The sequence below is a fragment of the Balaenoptera physalus genome (genome assembly GCF_965194825.1).
Source record: "Balaenoptera physalus genome assembly, chromosome: 11".
Lineage (NCBI taxonomy): Eukaryota > Metazoa > Chordata > Mammalia > Artiodactyla > Balaenopteridae > Balaenoptera > Balaenoptera physalus.
Genome location: NC_138896.1, coordinates 62,792,847 through 62,808,057, shown reverse-complemented (window position 1 = coordinate 62,808,057; position 15,211 = coordinate 62,792,847). Strand labels below are relative to the sequence as shown.

The 15,211-nt window shown below is 43.4% G+C and overlaps 1 protein-coding gene across 6 annotated transcripts in view; it reads left to right on the top strand.

Annotated features, from left to right (window-relative positions):
• LOC309637739 (nuclear pore-associated protein 1-like) overlaps window positions 1-15,211 on the top strand; it is a 29,299-nt gene that overhangs the window by 11,016 nt on the left and 3,072 nt on the right. For 2 of the 6 annotated variants that reach the window (XM_082412886.1, XM_082412888.1), the window contains exons 3-5: window positions 11,589-11,667; window positions 12,790-13,022; window positions 13,799-15,021. In XM_082412886.1, coding sequence (XP_082269012.1) covers window positions 13,941-15,021 — 1,081 coding nt within the window. In that variant the 5' untranslated portion in view covers window positions 11,589-11,667; window positions 12,790-13,022; window positions 13,799-13,940. Of the gene's footprint in view, window positions 1-11,588; window positions 11,668-12,710; window positions 13,023-13,798; window positions 15,022-15,211 lie in introns of all 6 variants that reach the window. The other 4 variants (XM_082412887.1, XM_082412889.1, XM_082412885.1 and 1 more) reach the window with 4 other exon arrangements.

The window sequence follows — 15,211 nt, the reverse complement described above, 5'->3', positions numbered from 1 at the left end:
AGGGAAAGAGACCTGAGAAGCAGCATTAAGAGAGACCAAGTTACTCTGAAAGACACTGTGTGAACCAGATAATCTAATATTTACCGGCAAGCTTGAATCTCCCTTTCCTGCCCAGCAGGATGGGGGCTTATAGGAAAGATTAGATTACAGAAAACAAGCTACATTGTCTTTGCACTTCTGAGTTATAGGGTGAGTTAGTGTGCATCCCTGCTCTAACCTTTTTTGTGCTTTAAACTATAGGGCAAGCATATGAAATGTCCAGTTAAAGCCAGCCCTTTGGCTGCCACCCTCACAGCTAGGGCGGCCAGGAAAGGAGAGCCTTTGTACAGAAGCAGATCATGGGCCCAGTGTTCATCTGCAAAGTGGGCGGGACCTACAGCAGACCAAGGAGGAGACCATCAGTGGACATGGTGGGACTGTGGTTGGAGGAGCACTGCAGGGGGCTTGCAACAAACCTGTTTTGTCACGTAGGGCCTCTTGGTTGCCAGTGACAGAAAACCCAAACTGCATTAAGAATGCTAGCATTCCTGCTGTAACAATAGCCAAAGTAGACATTTATTTTTCTCGTACATAAAAGTCTGAGTGTAAGCAGTTTTGGGCTGATAGTTCAACCCAATAATCAAGGTCCCAGGCCCTTCCTATGCTGTGTCTGCCATCCTCAACATAGAGCTTCTAGCTCCCACCACTGCACTGCTGCACCCACATTCCTGCAGCGTGAAGTGGGTAGGGAAGGTAGAGAACACACAACTTTGTTAAGGTCATGAATTAAAAGTTCCATATAGGGACTTCCCTGGTGGTCCAGTGGGTAAGACTCCATGCTCGCAATGTAGGGGGCCTGGGTTCGATCCCTGGGAACTAGATCCCACATGCATGCCGCAACTAAGAAGTCCACATGCCACAACTAAAGATCCCGCATGCCACAATGAAGATCCCGCGTGCAGCAACTAAGACCCGGCACAGCCAAAATAAATAAAAAATAAATATTAAAAAAAAAAGTTGAATAAATCTCTTTTTAAAAAATTTATTTTATTGAGGTATAGTTGATTTTCTTTTTTTTTTTTTTTTTTTGGCCACACCATGCATCATGCGGGATTTTAGTTCCCCGACCAGGGATCGAACCTGTGCCCCTGCCTTGAGAGAGCAGTCTTAACCACTGGACCGCCAGGGAAGTCCCTATAGTTGATTTTCAATGTTGTGTTAGTTTCTGGTGTATGGCAAAGTGATTCGGTTATATATATATATACACACACATTCTTTTCCATTATGGTTTATTACAGGATATTGAATATAGTTCCTGTGCTATACAGTAGGTCCTTGTTGTTTATTCATTCTATATATAATAGTTTGCATCTGCTAACCGCAAACTCCCGATCCATCCCTCCCTCCTCCCCCTTCTTCGCAACCACAAGTCTGTTCTCTATATCTGTGAGTCTGTTTCTGTTTCGTAGGTAAGTTCATTTGTGTCATATTTTAGATTCCACATATAAGTGATGTCATATGATATTTGTCTTTCTCTTTCTGACTTACTTCACTTACTATGATCTGTTGGTCCATCCATGTTGCTGCAAATGGCATTATTTCATTCTTTTTTATGGCTGAGTAGTATTCTATTGTCTATATGTACCACATCTTGTTTATCCATTCCTCTGTCAGTGGACATTTAGGTTGGTTCTATGTCTTGGCTATTGTGAATAGTGCTGCTATGAACATTGGAGTGCTTCTGTCTTTTTGAATTATTGTTTTGTCCAGGCATATATCACTTTCTCTTACATCCTATTGCCTGTAGCTTAATCACCTGGCCATACCTAAGGTCTCATTTAGCTGTTGCCACAAAAATGCTGTGTAACAACCACAAAATATCAGTGGTAGACAACAATAAGCATCTATTTCTTGTTCACATGTCTTCAGATCAGCCGATGTTTGGCTGGTCTATGTTGGACTCAGCTGGTCTTGGCTCCAGGCTGCAGCTTGGGTTCAAATCTGTTCCATGTATCTCTCATCCTCTTGCTAACAGCAAGCTGCCCAGGGCCTGTGCTTCTCATGGTGATGAGTTTCATGGTAATGGCAGCATACATAGGCCTTTGCAAGTCATGTATATGGATTAGGAGCTATGTAAAGAAAGTGGCCTTAGGGCAAGGTTGTGACCTTGCACAGATCTGAGCCCTTTCACTTTTACACTTACCTATCCAGGGTCAGAATGGCAAAATGAAGGCCTTAGCCCACCCAACTGCAGAAGCACATTTAAAGCCTTTGCTTGGATCATGTCTGCGAACATCCCATTGGCCAACACAAGTTATACCCACGCCTAAGGTCAGTGGAGTAGGAAGTATACCCCTCCCATGAAGGGAGGAGAGGAGGGATGGAACAAATGTCTTACGAACAATAGTCTACCGACCTTAACTACACAGAACTCTGGGAAAGCAGGGTGGCCATATGCGCAGTTAAAACTCTGGAGTTCTGTTCCTGAAGAAATAAAGGGAAGCTAGATTCTGGGGACAGTCTCTGCCACAACGTGTATCAGTCAGGAGGCAGTTTCCACTTCCAATTTAATGAAACCATGGTTGTGTTCCCCTACGGAAGCATCCTTCCTTTTGGCGCTAGGACTTTCAAACCCACTGAGCTCAGGGTTGCAGAGATGAGAAGCACAAAAATTCCTCTGTATTTCATGTGGTGTAAAAATGAGGAGGGTCACCACATTCTTTACCCCTTGTTTCCCAAAGCTGTGCATTTTGGTTATGGGGGAGATGGCACTGTATACTGGCTGCTGACTTATGGCTTTTAAACTGAGACTTAGCCAGGCCAATCCACTGTTCTACCTAACTAGGTCTTTCTGGATGGTAGGGCATGTGTTGAGACCAGGAATTCTGAGTGTGATGCCACTGTCACACTTTATTTGCCATAGAATGTGTCCCTAAGATAGGAGCAGTGCCATGTGAGATATCACGGCAGTGGATAAGGTATTTTGCAGGTCCATAAACTAGTGGTGGTGGCAGAAATCCTGCAGGCAGGGGAGGCAAATCCACACCCATGATATGTGTCTATTCCTACAAATAACCTTTCCCCAGCATGTTGAAAGGTGTCCAAGAACCAGGTGTCTGGCTGGTGCCCCAGGAAATGGTGCCATTTCTGGGTTTAATACAGCTTCTGAATAAACATTTTGGGCATTCAACAGCAGTGCTTAGGGAAATGCCTAGCAGTAATGCCTATGTTACAGAAGAAGAACAGTTACTAATCAATGACCTCAGCTTTCAGACTTCCCTGGTGGTGCAGTGGTCAAGAATCTGCCTGCCAATTGCAGGGGACATGGGTTTGAGCCCTGGTCCTGGAAGATCCCACATGCTGCAGAGCAACTAAGCCCGTGTGCCTAGAGCCTGTGCTCTGCAAAAAGAGAAGCCACCACAATGAGAAGCCAGTGCACTGCAATGAAGAGTAGCTCCCGCTCGCCGCAACTAGAGAAAGCCCGCACGCAGCAACGAAGACCCAATGCAGCCAAAAAATAAAATTAATTAATTAATTAATTGAAGAAAAGAATTACCTCAGCTTTCATCTTAAGAAATAGAAAAAAAAAAAAAGTAATTTGAACTCAAACAGCAGAAAAGAAATAGTAAAGACCAGAGTGGAAATCAGTAAAATAGTAAACAAAAACCTGTAGAGAAAATCAGTGAAACCAAAACTTGATTCTATGAGAAAAATCTATATAATTTTTAAACCTCTAGTCAGACTGATAAAGAAAAAAGGAGAGAGCTTCCCTGGTGGCACAGTGGTTAAGAATCCGCCTGCCAATGCAGGGGACATGGGTTCGAGCCCTAGTGCAGGAAGATCCCACATGCCGTGGAGCAACTAAGCCCGTGCACCACAACTACTGAGCCTGTGCTCTAGAGCCCGCAAGCCACAACTACTGAGGCCCACGTGCCACAACTACTGAAGCCCACCACAATGAGAAGCCTGCGTACCACAGCAAAGAGTAGCCCCGGCTCGCTGCAACTAAAGAAAGCCCTGTGCAGCAATGAAGACCCACCGCAGCCAAAAATAAATAATTAGTTTTTAAGAAAAAAAGAGAGAAGACACAAATAGCAGTAAGAGGAATAAGAGGTGATATCACTACAGTTTTTGCAGATACTGAAAGGGTAATACGGGAATATTGTGAACAACTTAAAGCCAGTAAACTTAACAACTTAGATAAATTTATTGAAATACATAAACTGTCAAAGCTCATTTAAGAAGAAGTAGAAAAAAAAAGTAGACTATCAGCATAGAGTTATATCTATTAAAAATTTGAATTTGTAGTTAAAACCCATCCCACAAAGAAAATGGTGGCAGTAGCCAGATTAGCTTGGTGCGGACAAGTCTTCTTGTTGAGCCTGTACACAGTCTTTTACCCTGTCACCATGGCCACTTTGTAAAGGGTCTGTTGACCAAGCACTAGAGAATCTAAGGAAGAGGCCATCTGATGTCCACAGGTTGGGTCCTGTTGTCCTCCCGATTATTGAGTCTCATCTACAACAGATGCCCTTGAATGATTTACACTCTGCGTGTTGCAAGAAGTCCATCTTTCCCCTAGACCTCCTTGTCACCAATCTTGTAATCTTGTTCTTTCTAAATTCCTGACCAGCTGACTATCCTATTAGTGAGTCAAGTTAGCTCTGTACCATAGTTAGATCTGCAGCAGAGTACTGCCCACTGGAGAATATCCCTTCACTGCCGGCTTTTGGAGCCACTCCAGAGTCAGCTGTGGTGCAGCAGTTACCCACTTCTTGCTGGTTCCAGCACGTGTGTAGATTCATCTGTAAAAGAAGGCTGTGGGTTTTTTTCCTCCACTAACTTATATGTGTTCCCCTTGAGGGCATAGGTAGAATATTGAAGGAGATATAATCAGGCAGTGGCATTGGATACAAGAGGAGTCCAGTAGTTCACTGTGCCTTTGGACCTGCCCAGTATATACCATTTCCATTTCACAATGGCAGGCTGATATGCCTCTCCAATTTTATGGTTCAGTGAACCAGGCAATACCCAGTTCATGATAAGTACTTTGAGTTGATTGAATCTCCCCATGTCTTGCCCTCCACCTGTGCTTTATCCTATACCACCGCCAGTGATAATTTACTTATTTGTGATGACACTGCATGCTGTGGATGGCCAGGGTCCCATTTCCCCCCCACCAAGGAGGTTATCTGTGCCTTCCTCATATACATGAGCCACTCAATTCTGGAATCCCATTTTAAGGCCACTCCTGATACCAGTTATGGTACCAGTCAGGTCCCAAAGGGAAATATAAAGGGCACACTCAAAGTGGATAATTTGAGGAGAGTTTAATAAAGGAGCTGTTTGCAAAGGCATGGGCTGGGCATAGGGAAACCAAGAGGAATGTGCAGTAGTCCAGTTTTGGCAAGGGGAGGAGATGTGGAGGAGAAAACAGATAATATCTATCTAGAACACAGTCCAAACTAGTTTAAACAAACAGGGAATATTCTGGCTCACATATCTGAAAAGTCAAGCTGTAAGTCTTAAAGCAGGGGCTCATATGAGGTCATCAGTATCTGGTTTTTCCTCCATTCATATACAGGCAGGATCTCCTATCATGCTCCAAGGTGGCTTCAGAACTTACAGCCTTTTTCATTCAAGCACAGTAGGATCTATCAAAGGATTCACTGGTTCTCGTTGACTCTGGTTAGATCACTTGGCATGCCTGAACCAATCGTGGTGCTCAGCATCAAGGAGAGGTGTTGCTTGGTGTAGATCTGTGTCTGGAGCTGGGGCTGAGGAAAATCAGGGCATGGAGCCTGGATGAGGAGGAGCAATATTGATGCTGGGTAGCGAAAATACCATGTACCCTGTATCTCTCTTCCCAGATATATGGGGCAGAGCTTTTCTATCTTTCGTACCTATGACTCACCTGGGGGTCCCATTAAAGTGCAGAATTTGATGAATTAGGCCTGCAGTGGGGCCTGAGAGTCCTTATTTCTAACAGGTTATGTTGATGCCCCCAGTCCAGGGACCACATTTTGAGTAGCAAGATTCTATGGCTGCATAGTCGAATGTGGTAGCCACTGGTCCCATGTGGCTATTGAGCACTGGAAATGTGGCTAGTCTAAATTGAGATGTGCTGTAGGTGTAAAATACACCCTGCATTTTGAAGACTTAATATGAAAAAAACTAAAATGTCATCAATAGTTTTTATATAGATTACATGTTGAAATGATATTTTAGATATATTGGGTTAAATAAACTATTAAAATTAATGTGACCTGTTTCTTTTTATTTTTTTAACATGGCTGCTAGAAAATTTAAAAATACATACGTGGCTCACATAGTTCTGTTGGATAATACTGCGTTATCCAACTCTTGAAGGAAGTAACTCTTGAAGTAGATGAAGCTGGTGTTCTTAAACCATTTTCACTTATGATACTCAATCAGAAGAACGAATAAAGCAGAGACCTCATGAGAATTAACCTCATGGGTCCTTGGACTTGGTGCACCCTCAGGACCTGATGACCTCGGGTTAGGTAATTGCAGGTTGAATTGATGCGTAAGTGCTTAGGACAGGGGATAATGCTTGAGGGCATTATGGTAAGTGAAATAAGTCAGACAGAGAAAGACAAATAATGTATGATCTCACTTATATGTGGAATCTAAATAAACAAAAAACCAAACTCATAGAAAAAGAGATCAGATTGTGGTTACCAGAGGCGAATGTTGTGGGGAGGGGGAATTGAAGTAAGGTGGCTAAAACATACAAACTTCCAGTTATAAGATAAACAGGTATTGGAGATGTAATGTGCAACATGATGACTATAATTAACAATGGTGTGTGATGTACAGAAAAGTTGGTGAGAGTGTATCCTAAGAGTTCTCATCACAAGGAAAAAAAAATCTCTCTCTTTTTTTTAAATAAATTTATTTATTTATTTTTATTTTTGGCTGCATTGGGTCTTCGTTGCTGCTCGTGGGCTTTCTCTAGTTGTGGTGAGGGGGGCTATTCTTCGTTTCGGTGTGTGCGCTTCTCACCGCGGTGCCTTCTCTTGTTGCGGAGCATGGGCTCTAGGTGCACAGGCTTCAGTAGTTGTGGCACGCCGGCTCAGTAGTTGTGGCTCGCGGACTCTAGAGCGCAGGCTCAGTAGTTGTGGCTCACAGGCTTAGTTGCTCTGCCCACATGTGGGATCTTCCCGGACCAGGGATCGAACCCGTGTCCCTTGCATTGGAGGGCAGATTCTTAACCACTGTGCCACCAGGGAAGTCCCATTTCTCTCTCTTTTAATCTATATGAGATGATGGATGTTAACTAAACTTGTGGTAATCATTTCACAATATATGTAGGTCAGGTTGTACACCTTGAACTTACATAGTGCTGTATGTCAGTTATATCTCAGTAAAACTGGGGTAAAAACAAGATGGAAAATTAAGTTTTAGTCATTGCATAAGCACCCAGGGGCTTTTTTTTTTACTTCTTTTTTTATGTTAAATTAAAAAAAAAAACTTTTTATCTTGAGATAATTATAGATTCACAGAAAGTTGCAAGAATAGTACAGAGAAGTTTCTGAACCTTTCACACAATTTCCCCCAATGGATACATCTTATGTAACTATAGTACAGTATCAAAACCAGGAACTTGACATTGGTACAATGTGTATGTACAGTTCTTTGCCATTTTATTACGTGCAGGTCCTGTGTAACGACCACTACAATCAAGATACAGAACTACTACCACACCTTAAAGAGCTCCCTCAGCTACCTCTTTATAGAACATCCATCCCCTTTCCCTGCCAACCATCCCTGACAACCACTAATTTATTCTCCATCTCATCCATTTCGAGTAGAATTTCATTTTGATTTATTTCTAGTTTTTGGAGAGTGTCTCTTTGTGCAGATATTTAGGTATGACATTGTGTATACATAACTTATCTCAGTTCTACTTGTGTTGACATTACCAGTTTCAGTGAGGGGTAGAAACCTTTCTTCTCTTTAAGTCCCTTTACTCTCCCCTGTTTATAACTGTCTTAAATATTTTCTCTATATAAATTGAGAACTGCATCAGACGATGCATGAGTACTCAGGACAGGGGATGATGGACTGGACCTGGTAGGCTTTGATCTTTTTAGGAAAGAGGAAATAGAAGGGACCACAGAGTCCCTCCTCCCAGCCAGCAGTCACTTCATTTCTCCCTTTTGTTTGTGCAGTTGCTTGAAGTAGAAATTACCACAGTGCTCATCAACTTTTCTAATCTATCCAGCATACAACCACTAACCTTTTGCTTAAACCTTCAGGTATAATTTAGAAAACTCAAGAGAAGGAAAACATATTATTAAATTATTTTCACTCGGGGCTTCCCTGGTGGCGCAGTGGTTGGGAGCCTGCCTGCCGATGCGGGGGACACGGGTTCGGGCCCTGGTCTGGGAAGATCCCACGTGCCATGGAGCAACTGGGCCCGTGAGCCACAATTACTGAGCCTGCGCGTCTGGAGCCTGTGCTCCGCAACAAGAGAGGCCACGATAGTGAGAGGCCCGCGCACCGCGATGAAGAGTGGCCCCCACTTGCCGCGACTAGAGAAAACCCTCGCACAGAAATGAAGACCCAGCACAGCCATAAATAAATAAATAAAATAAAATTAAATTAAAAAAAAAAAAATTTAAAAAAAAAAAAAAATTATTTTCACTCTTTTTTTCTTCCTTCTTGATATTCCAAGATTGTTTTTCCAATCATTTATTTTTTGCTTTAAAAACTTCTACTAGCTATTTTTTAAGGGGTGGGGGTTGCTGTTGACAAATTCTCTCAGTTTTTGTTCATCGAGAATGTCTTGATTTCCTCTTCATTCCTGATTTTCTCTGCATATAGGATTTTTAGTTGACAGTTCTTTTCTTTCAGCACTTGGAAAATGTTGTGCCACTTCCTTCTGACTTCCATGGTTTCTGATGAGAAACTTGACATCATTCAAAATTATTTTTCCATTATAGGGAAGTTGTCATTTCTCTCTGGCTACTTTCAAGATTTTTCTTTGCCTTTAGTTTTCAGAAGTTTGACTATGATGAATATTGACATGGATTTCTTTGGGTTATCCTGTTTGGGATTTTATCAGCTTCTTGAATCTATAGGTTTATGTCTTTGCCATATTTGGAAAACTTTTAGCCATATTTATTTGAATATTTTTTAAGCTCCACCTTCTTCCTCCTCTACTTTTGAGACTCCAATGACATAAATATTAGATCTTTTCTTATAGTCCCACAAATTCCTGAGACTGTTAATTTTTTTTCAGTCTATTCTCTCTCTATTGTTCAGATTGGGTGATTTCTATTATTCTTTCTTCAAGTTCATTTTACTATAGAACTCATCTAGTGACATTTTTCAGTGGGTTTTTTTTTTTCAGTTTTAAAATGTCAATTTAGTTCTTCTTCATCTGTTTTGTTTCTTTGCTGAGACTCTTCATTTGTTTGAAGTATGTCTGTAATTGCTCACTGAAGCATTTTTATATTGGCTGCTTTAAAATCCTTGTCAGATAATTTCAACATCACTGTCATTTTGGTGTTAGCATCTATTGGTTATCTTTTCTTGCTCAAGTTGAGATTTTCCTGGTTCTCAGTGTAAAGAGTGATTTTCAGTCCTGGACATTTTGAGTATTATGTTATGAGACTCTGGATCCTATTTAAATCTTGTGTTTTAGCAGGCTTTCACTGATGCTGTCAGATAGAGGTCAAAGTTCAGGTTCCCCACTCAGCCGCTGTTGACATCCTGGGAAGGGGGTGTAGAGTGGGTGCCTAATTACTGCTGGGCCAGGGTGGGAGTTCAGGCTGCCCACTGATCATCTGCTGAGACCACCCTGGCTGGGAGGGGAAGGATGCCTTGTTTTTGCCACACTCGTGGCTTCTACTGACAGGATGGAGGAGCACATTGCTTCTGGCAATGGCAACAGCCCTGACTCTCCACTAGGCCTTCTGACAGCACCCTGCAAGTAGGAGTAGAAGCCTAGGGTCCCCGTTTATCTTGGCTGGCAGAGTGTAGGGAGTATTACAGTTTTTTTTTTCTGTGGTTTGACTGGAGTAGAGTAGACTGGAGTAGTCTAAAAGTTTTCTTTCTTGTTACTCTGCCCCTTCCTAGTCCTTTGGCTAGAAAGAGCAGGATTTCTTTTTTTTTTCATCTGTACCCATTTGTTTATGGGTTGCTAGCTTCTCTAGTACTCAGTCTGAGATATCTGAGGCAAAAAGAAAACCATCGGAATCATTGCCATGTCTTCCTATGGGTCCCAAGGCTGCTAGTCAGACTATCTCCCTCTCCACCCTTCAGAGTCTTCTTATTTTATTTATATATATATATATAATATATATATTACATATAATATATCTATATGTATATATATGGCCCAGGGGTTTTTTTTAGCTGTACTTAACAGAGGGACTGAGGAGACGTGTTTATTCGATATTGTCCTGGAACCACAAGTCCCCAGGGACTTTTAGACCATTTCTCCTGCCTCACCTGGTGAACAGCAGCCAGTGGGGACAGTGTTCACCTGAACTGATGGTGAGCTCCCTCCTCACCCACCTCCCTACCAGCCCAGCAGCCCTGCCTGTTTTTCTGTGATTCTGAGTTTGCCTTCTGGAATTTGAAATCATTCCAGCCTGGTTTGAGCAGGCATTTTCCAGTTTTCTACTACTTGCTAGCTCCCAGCCCCACCACTCAGAATTCTCCATCAACCAGAGGCCCACAGAGGCTACTCCTGCACTGTTGTGGGCCAGAACTCTATTCGTGTCTCTCAGGCTGGAGCGCATGGTCCCCTTTGCTACAGAGCGAGGCTTGCAATGCAGCTGCCGAGGAGCCATGGCGCTTCCCCGTTTTTCCAGGGTCAGTGGTCTGGTCCTTCTGACTCAAATGCCATGCAGTTTGTGAGAGTCCCTTTTAAGTTTAAGTTAAAGGAAAATATTTTGAGTTGAAGAAAATATTTTTGGAATACTTTTATTAAGACTCAAAATTAATGAATGATTTTTTAAAAACCCCAGTGATCCAAGGTGAGATTTTCAGATGTCTGGGAATATATTATCAAAATTTTCTTTCACTTGCCCATGAGATAGGAAACAATTATTTTCTGTTTCAGTCATTCCTAATGAATGATTTTAAGATACCTACCTTAGGGAGATGCAGCAAGAGAGACATTTGTCCAAGTGAAGTAACAACAATGCTTGCACTTTTTAACTTAAAACATTTTTTTATATTTTGAAAAATTTTAGACACACAAGAACAGAGAGAAGAAATGTACCTTCAATTTAATAACTAATATATGGTCACATTTGCTTCATATAGTCTTTGTTATTTTTTTCTCTCTTGATTATTTAAAGGAAATCCCAGACATCATTCATTTCATACCATGTACTTCAGAATTAGTTTCTAACAAATTGAACATTTTCTTTATGTAACCACAATGCTATTATCACATCTAAAAAAATAGTGATAATTCTTTCACATCATCTAATACCCAAATTTCCACAATTGTCTTAAGAACGTCTTTTTTTTTAGTGGTAAAATACACGTAACATAAAATTTACCATAGTAACCAGTTTTTAAGTATATAGTTCAGTATATTGTGGGGTTTTTTTGGTTTTTTTTAGGAAAAGAAGTTCATTTAATGAGCTCCAGGGAACACTCAGCCTGCTGCCATACTGACTCATGAATTACAATGGATTGTTGGTAAGCAAGACAAGACAACAGGGAACAAACAAAACAAACAAAAATCAAGACATTGTTTCTTACTGAACTCTTCTCAAATTCGATCAAGGAATTATGGTTCAATGCCACAGCTGTAAATCATTTCTCCTCCTGGAGAGGTTAGAAGGGCTTATAATATTTACCCTTTTTTTTCAGACAGAATTTAGGTCTGAGCAAAACCTTTTGTGTCCTCCAACCTCAAAGTTTATTGGGGATGGAAGTCCAAATTTGCTGTCACATGCCATAAAAAGAATCTCATGAGCAGAGGGTCAAACTAATTTTGGAATATATGAATTATGCCCAGTGTTATTTTAAATAGAATTTTTTTCTGAGATATACATTTTAAAGTAATAACTAGAATTATGACTTATAACATTATACCAGAACGTATAAGATTTTTAGAAATTTCATGTAATGTCTGAAACATTTATGTTAACATATTTCCATACAAATAACTCAAAGAAAGTTTCGTATTAGTTGTTTGTTTGTTTGTTTGTTTGTACTGCAGGTTCTTATTAGTCATCAGTTTTATACACATCAGTGTATACATGTCAATCCCAATCGCCCAATTCAGCACACCACCATCCCAACCCCACCGAAAATAGATTTTAAACTAAAATATATAAATTTTTGACTGATCTATATAACTCTGGGTTCTGAAACTTCTACATGTCACATGCGTGATACATAACACACAATGTCAGCCCCAGGAGAGCGAAAACACTCCAATGAAGCAAGCCAAAGAAACAAGTTTCAAACAAGGTAAAGTGATGTGTAGACCAGGATTTTTCAATTCTTTCCTGTCATGCTGAAGCTTCCCACTCCTGAATAACAACACATGTTTCCCTTGCCCTAGACACCCAAGAGTCTCCTCTCTGGGGCATAAGAATCTCTAGAGTTACATATGTGTAGTAAAGAGTGGACCCAGCTGGCATACTCACAATGACCAAATTGTGTTGATCATACTTTAAACCAATACATCGCTCCACGATGAAGTTGTAATAAATGATATATTTGCTTTCTAGACATGAATGAGATGCCTTACTGGATATACTCCAGGAAGGCCAGAGAAACTGGAATAATTTACTGGTGAATTTCTTTCAGGATAGCCCATGATTTATCTAGAATATAATCTTTCCATATCTGGATCCTTCAAACTAGACCAAAGGGAAAATCTGGGCTGCAAGCCTCAATTAGAAATGTGGTATGCTGCTATGCTGACAACTGGTGCTCCCTGACCTGTATCTTCTGAGACTAGAACCCCGTGTGGTGGATGACCAATTCATGAGTTGAACAAAAGAAGACCTCCTACAGGGCAGTGTATCTGTTCGTTACAGGTATGGCACTTAGGGCTAAGTACCATAAGGGCTACAAGAAAACAAACAAACAAAAGTAACACATGAAGCATATATGATAAGGAGGCACCACAGTCCAGAGCACGAGCTCTGGAATCACACAGGCTTGGTTCGAATCCTAGCTAAGCCACTACCATCTGTATACCCTGAAGAACAGTGGAAAGTTTAAATGTTGTTTTATCAAATTCCGAAAAAGAAGTGAAGAAAGAACCTATCTGCCAGGAAGGGACATCGTGGGGTGCAGCATCCAGTCGGGTCAGGCTCTGCATCCCCTGCTCAGAAACCTTCGCCGCCTGGCTCATGGTGATGCTGGCCGCTGAGCAGCCCTGGAGAAGGTGCTCCCGTCATCAGGCCTCGCAGAGAAGCGGGGGAGGTCCCTGGAGGAGGCTGGCCACAGCCTGGCAAGCTCTGGGTGCCTCCTGCACTCAGCTCTGAACAGGCTCTGGCCTCTGGGCCCCGTGGTGGGGGAAGGGCTGGCCGATACATACGCAGGGCTGAGGGGCCTGCAGAGCCGGTGCCCAGGCAGGGTGAGCTCTGGAGGAGAAGGCTTCCACAGTCCCCAACAGTCTCCGCGTGGTGGCCCATCCGGTGCCAAACACCTGCCACCCACAGTGAGAAGTCCCAGCCACTAGAAAGTCCAGAAGGAGTCGGGCTCTGGGGCCCCGCCCTTTGCCCTTGGGCCAGGGTTTCTCCAGAGGCTGGGCTTGCATGCGCCCCCTGCCCCACCCCCTGCCCCACCTGCCCTTTCTCTGTGACAGGTAAAATGGGCATGTTACAAGCGCCAGGCTGAGCCATCCAGTGTCCAGTGCGTGCTAGACCTTGAGAGGAGGTGAAGCTAGGGAGAAGCTCTCCCAGTTTCACACTCTATTCTCGGATCGCTTGGCGCACGACCGGTTCTACATGGGCAATTTACTTTGTAAATTTCGTACCTGGCTCCGCCACCGCTGGCCCCGCCGGCCCCAGTGCCCACCCCGCCGTGGGGCCCCAGTGGGCTGTCACCCGCTGGTTTTGCCCTCCTGGGAGGCTGCCACATCTGACCGGGACCACCCCGCTGCTCCAGCGCCTGCCTTCTGCCCTGGTCGCAGGCTTTCCCACCGGGATCGAGTGCCTTTAACGCCTGGCTTTTACATCGCGCCAGAAAGGCAGTATCCCATCCAGCAGGCCAGGAACTCCCGGCTGGGGATGCTTCCCTTGGTGAACTGGAGGGACTCGCCAAAGAAGCCCGTGCTGTCTGCTCATAATTCCATCATGTTCGGCCACTCGAGAGCCATTAAGATTCCTCCACTGGGGCACAAATTTACCCTCCTGCGTTCACCACCTGAGCAGGTAGTCAAGGTTAGGAAGCCGGTACCATCCAGTCACCTCCCACTTCCTTCCCCAAAGGAGAGGGAGGTGAAGGTCCAAGAAGAGCCCCAAAGAGGCATGGCAAAGATGGAGGATCACACAGAGACCAAAGGAGAGGACGATCGGAAGAGGGGTCACCGTAGCAATCGGGATATACCATTGACATCCAGGCCCCAGGAGACCAGTGGAGTCCTCGCTTCCCTCGAGTGCGATCCTGAGCCAGTGGACCTCCTTCCCGAGAACCCAGAAGACAACTTGAGTGAGAACGCCCAGATGTCTCCAATGAGCTCCTCCTCAGAAAGCCATGTCATCTGCTCAGATGGAGATCCTGGAGATGTCCTGCCTCCTTGGAAGCCTGAGTCCCATGCCATGGTGCTCTCTGCCCTAACCGCATGCTGCTCCCTGCTGCTGGAGAGGCCAAAAAAAGAAGTGCTGGGTGAAGACCACCAGCCCAAATCACCAGGCTCACTGATGTCTGGAAGGGAGCTGCAGCGTGAAAAATCTTCAGACATCCCATCAAGAAGCTCCTCTTCCCTGGTATCTACCAGGAGTAGGCCCTGCAAGTGGAAGATTCCCCTGCCGCTTTTTCTAACGCTGCCAGGACTGAGGTCACCCCTGCCGCTAACAAGGGATCGAGGTGAGTGGCCCACTCCTCCTAAGCTTCTGTGCTTAGCTGCTGCCGAAAACCCAGGCACCTTTGTTAACATAGTTAAGTCTCTCTCTCTCAGAACTAGCCCATTTAGCTCCAGGTTCCTTAGCGCACCCGACGCACTTACACAGCATTTAAGAGCTTTACACAACTGGAAGGTCACATCTTTATTTCTTAT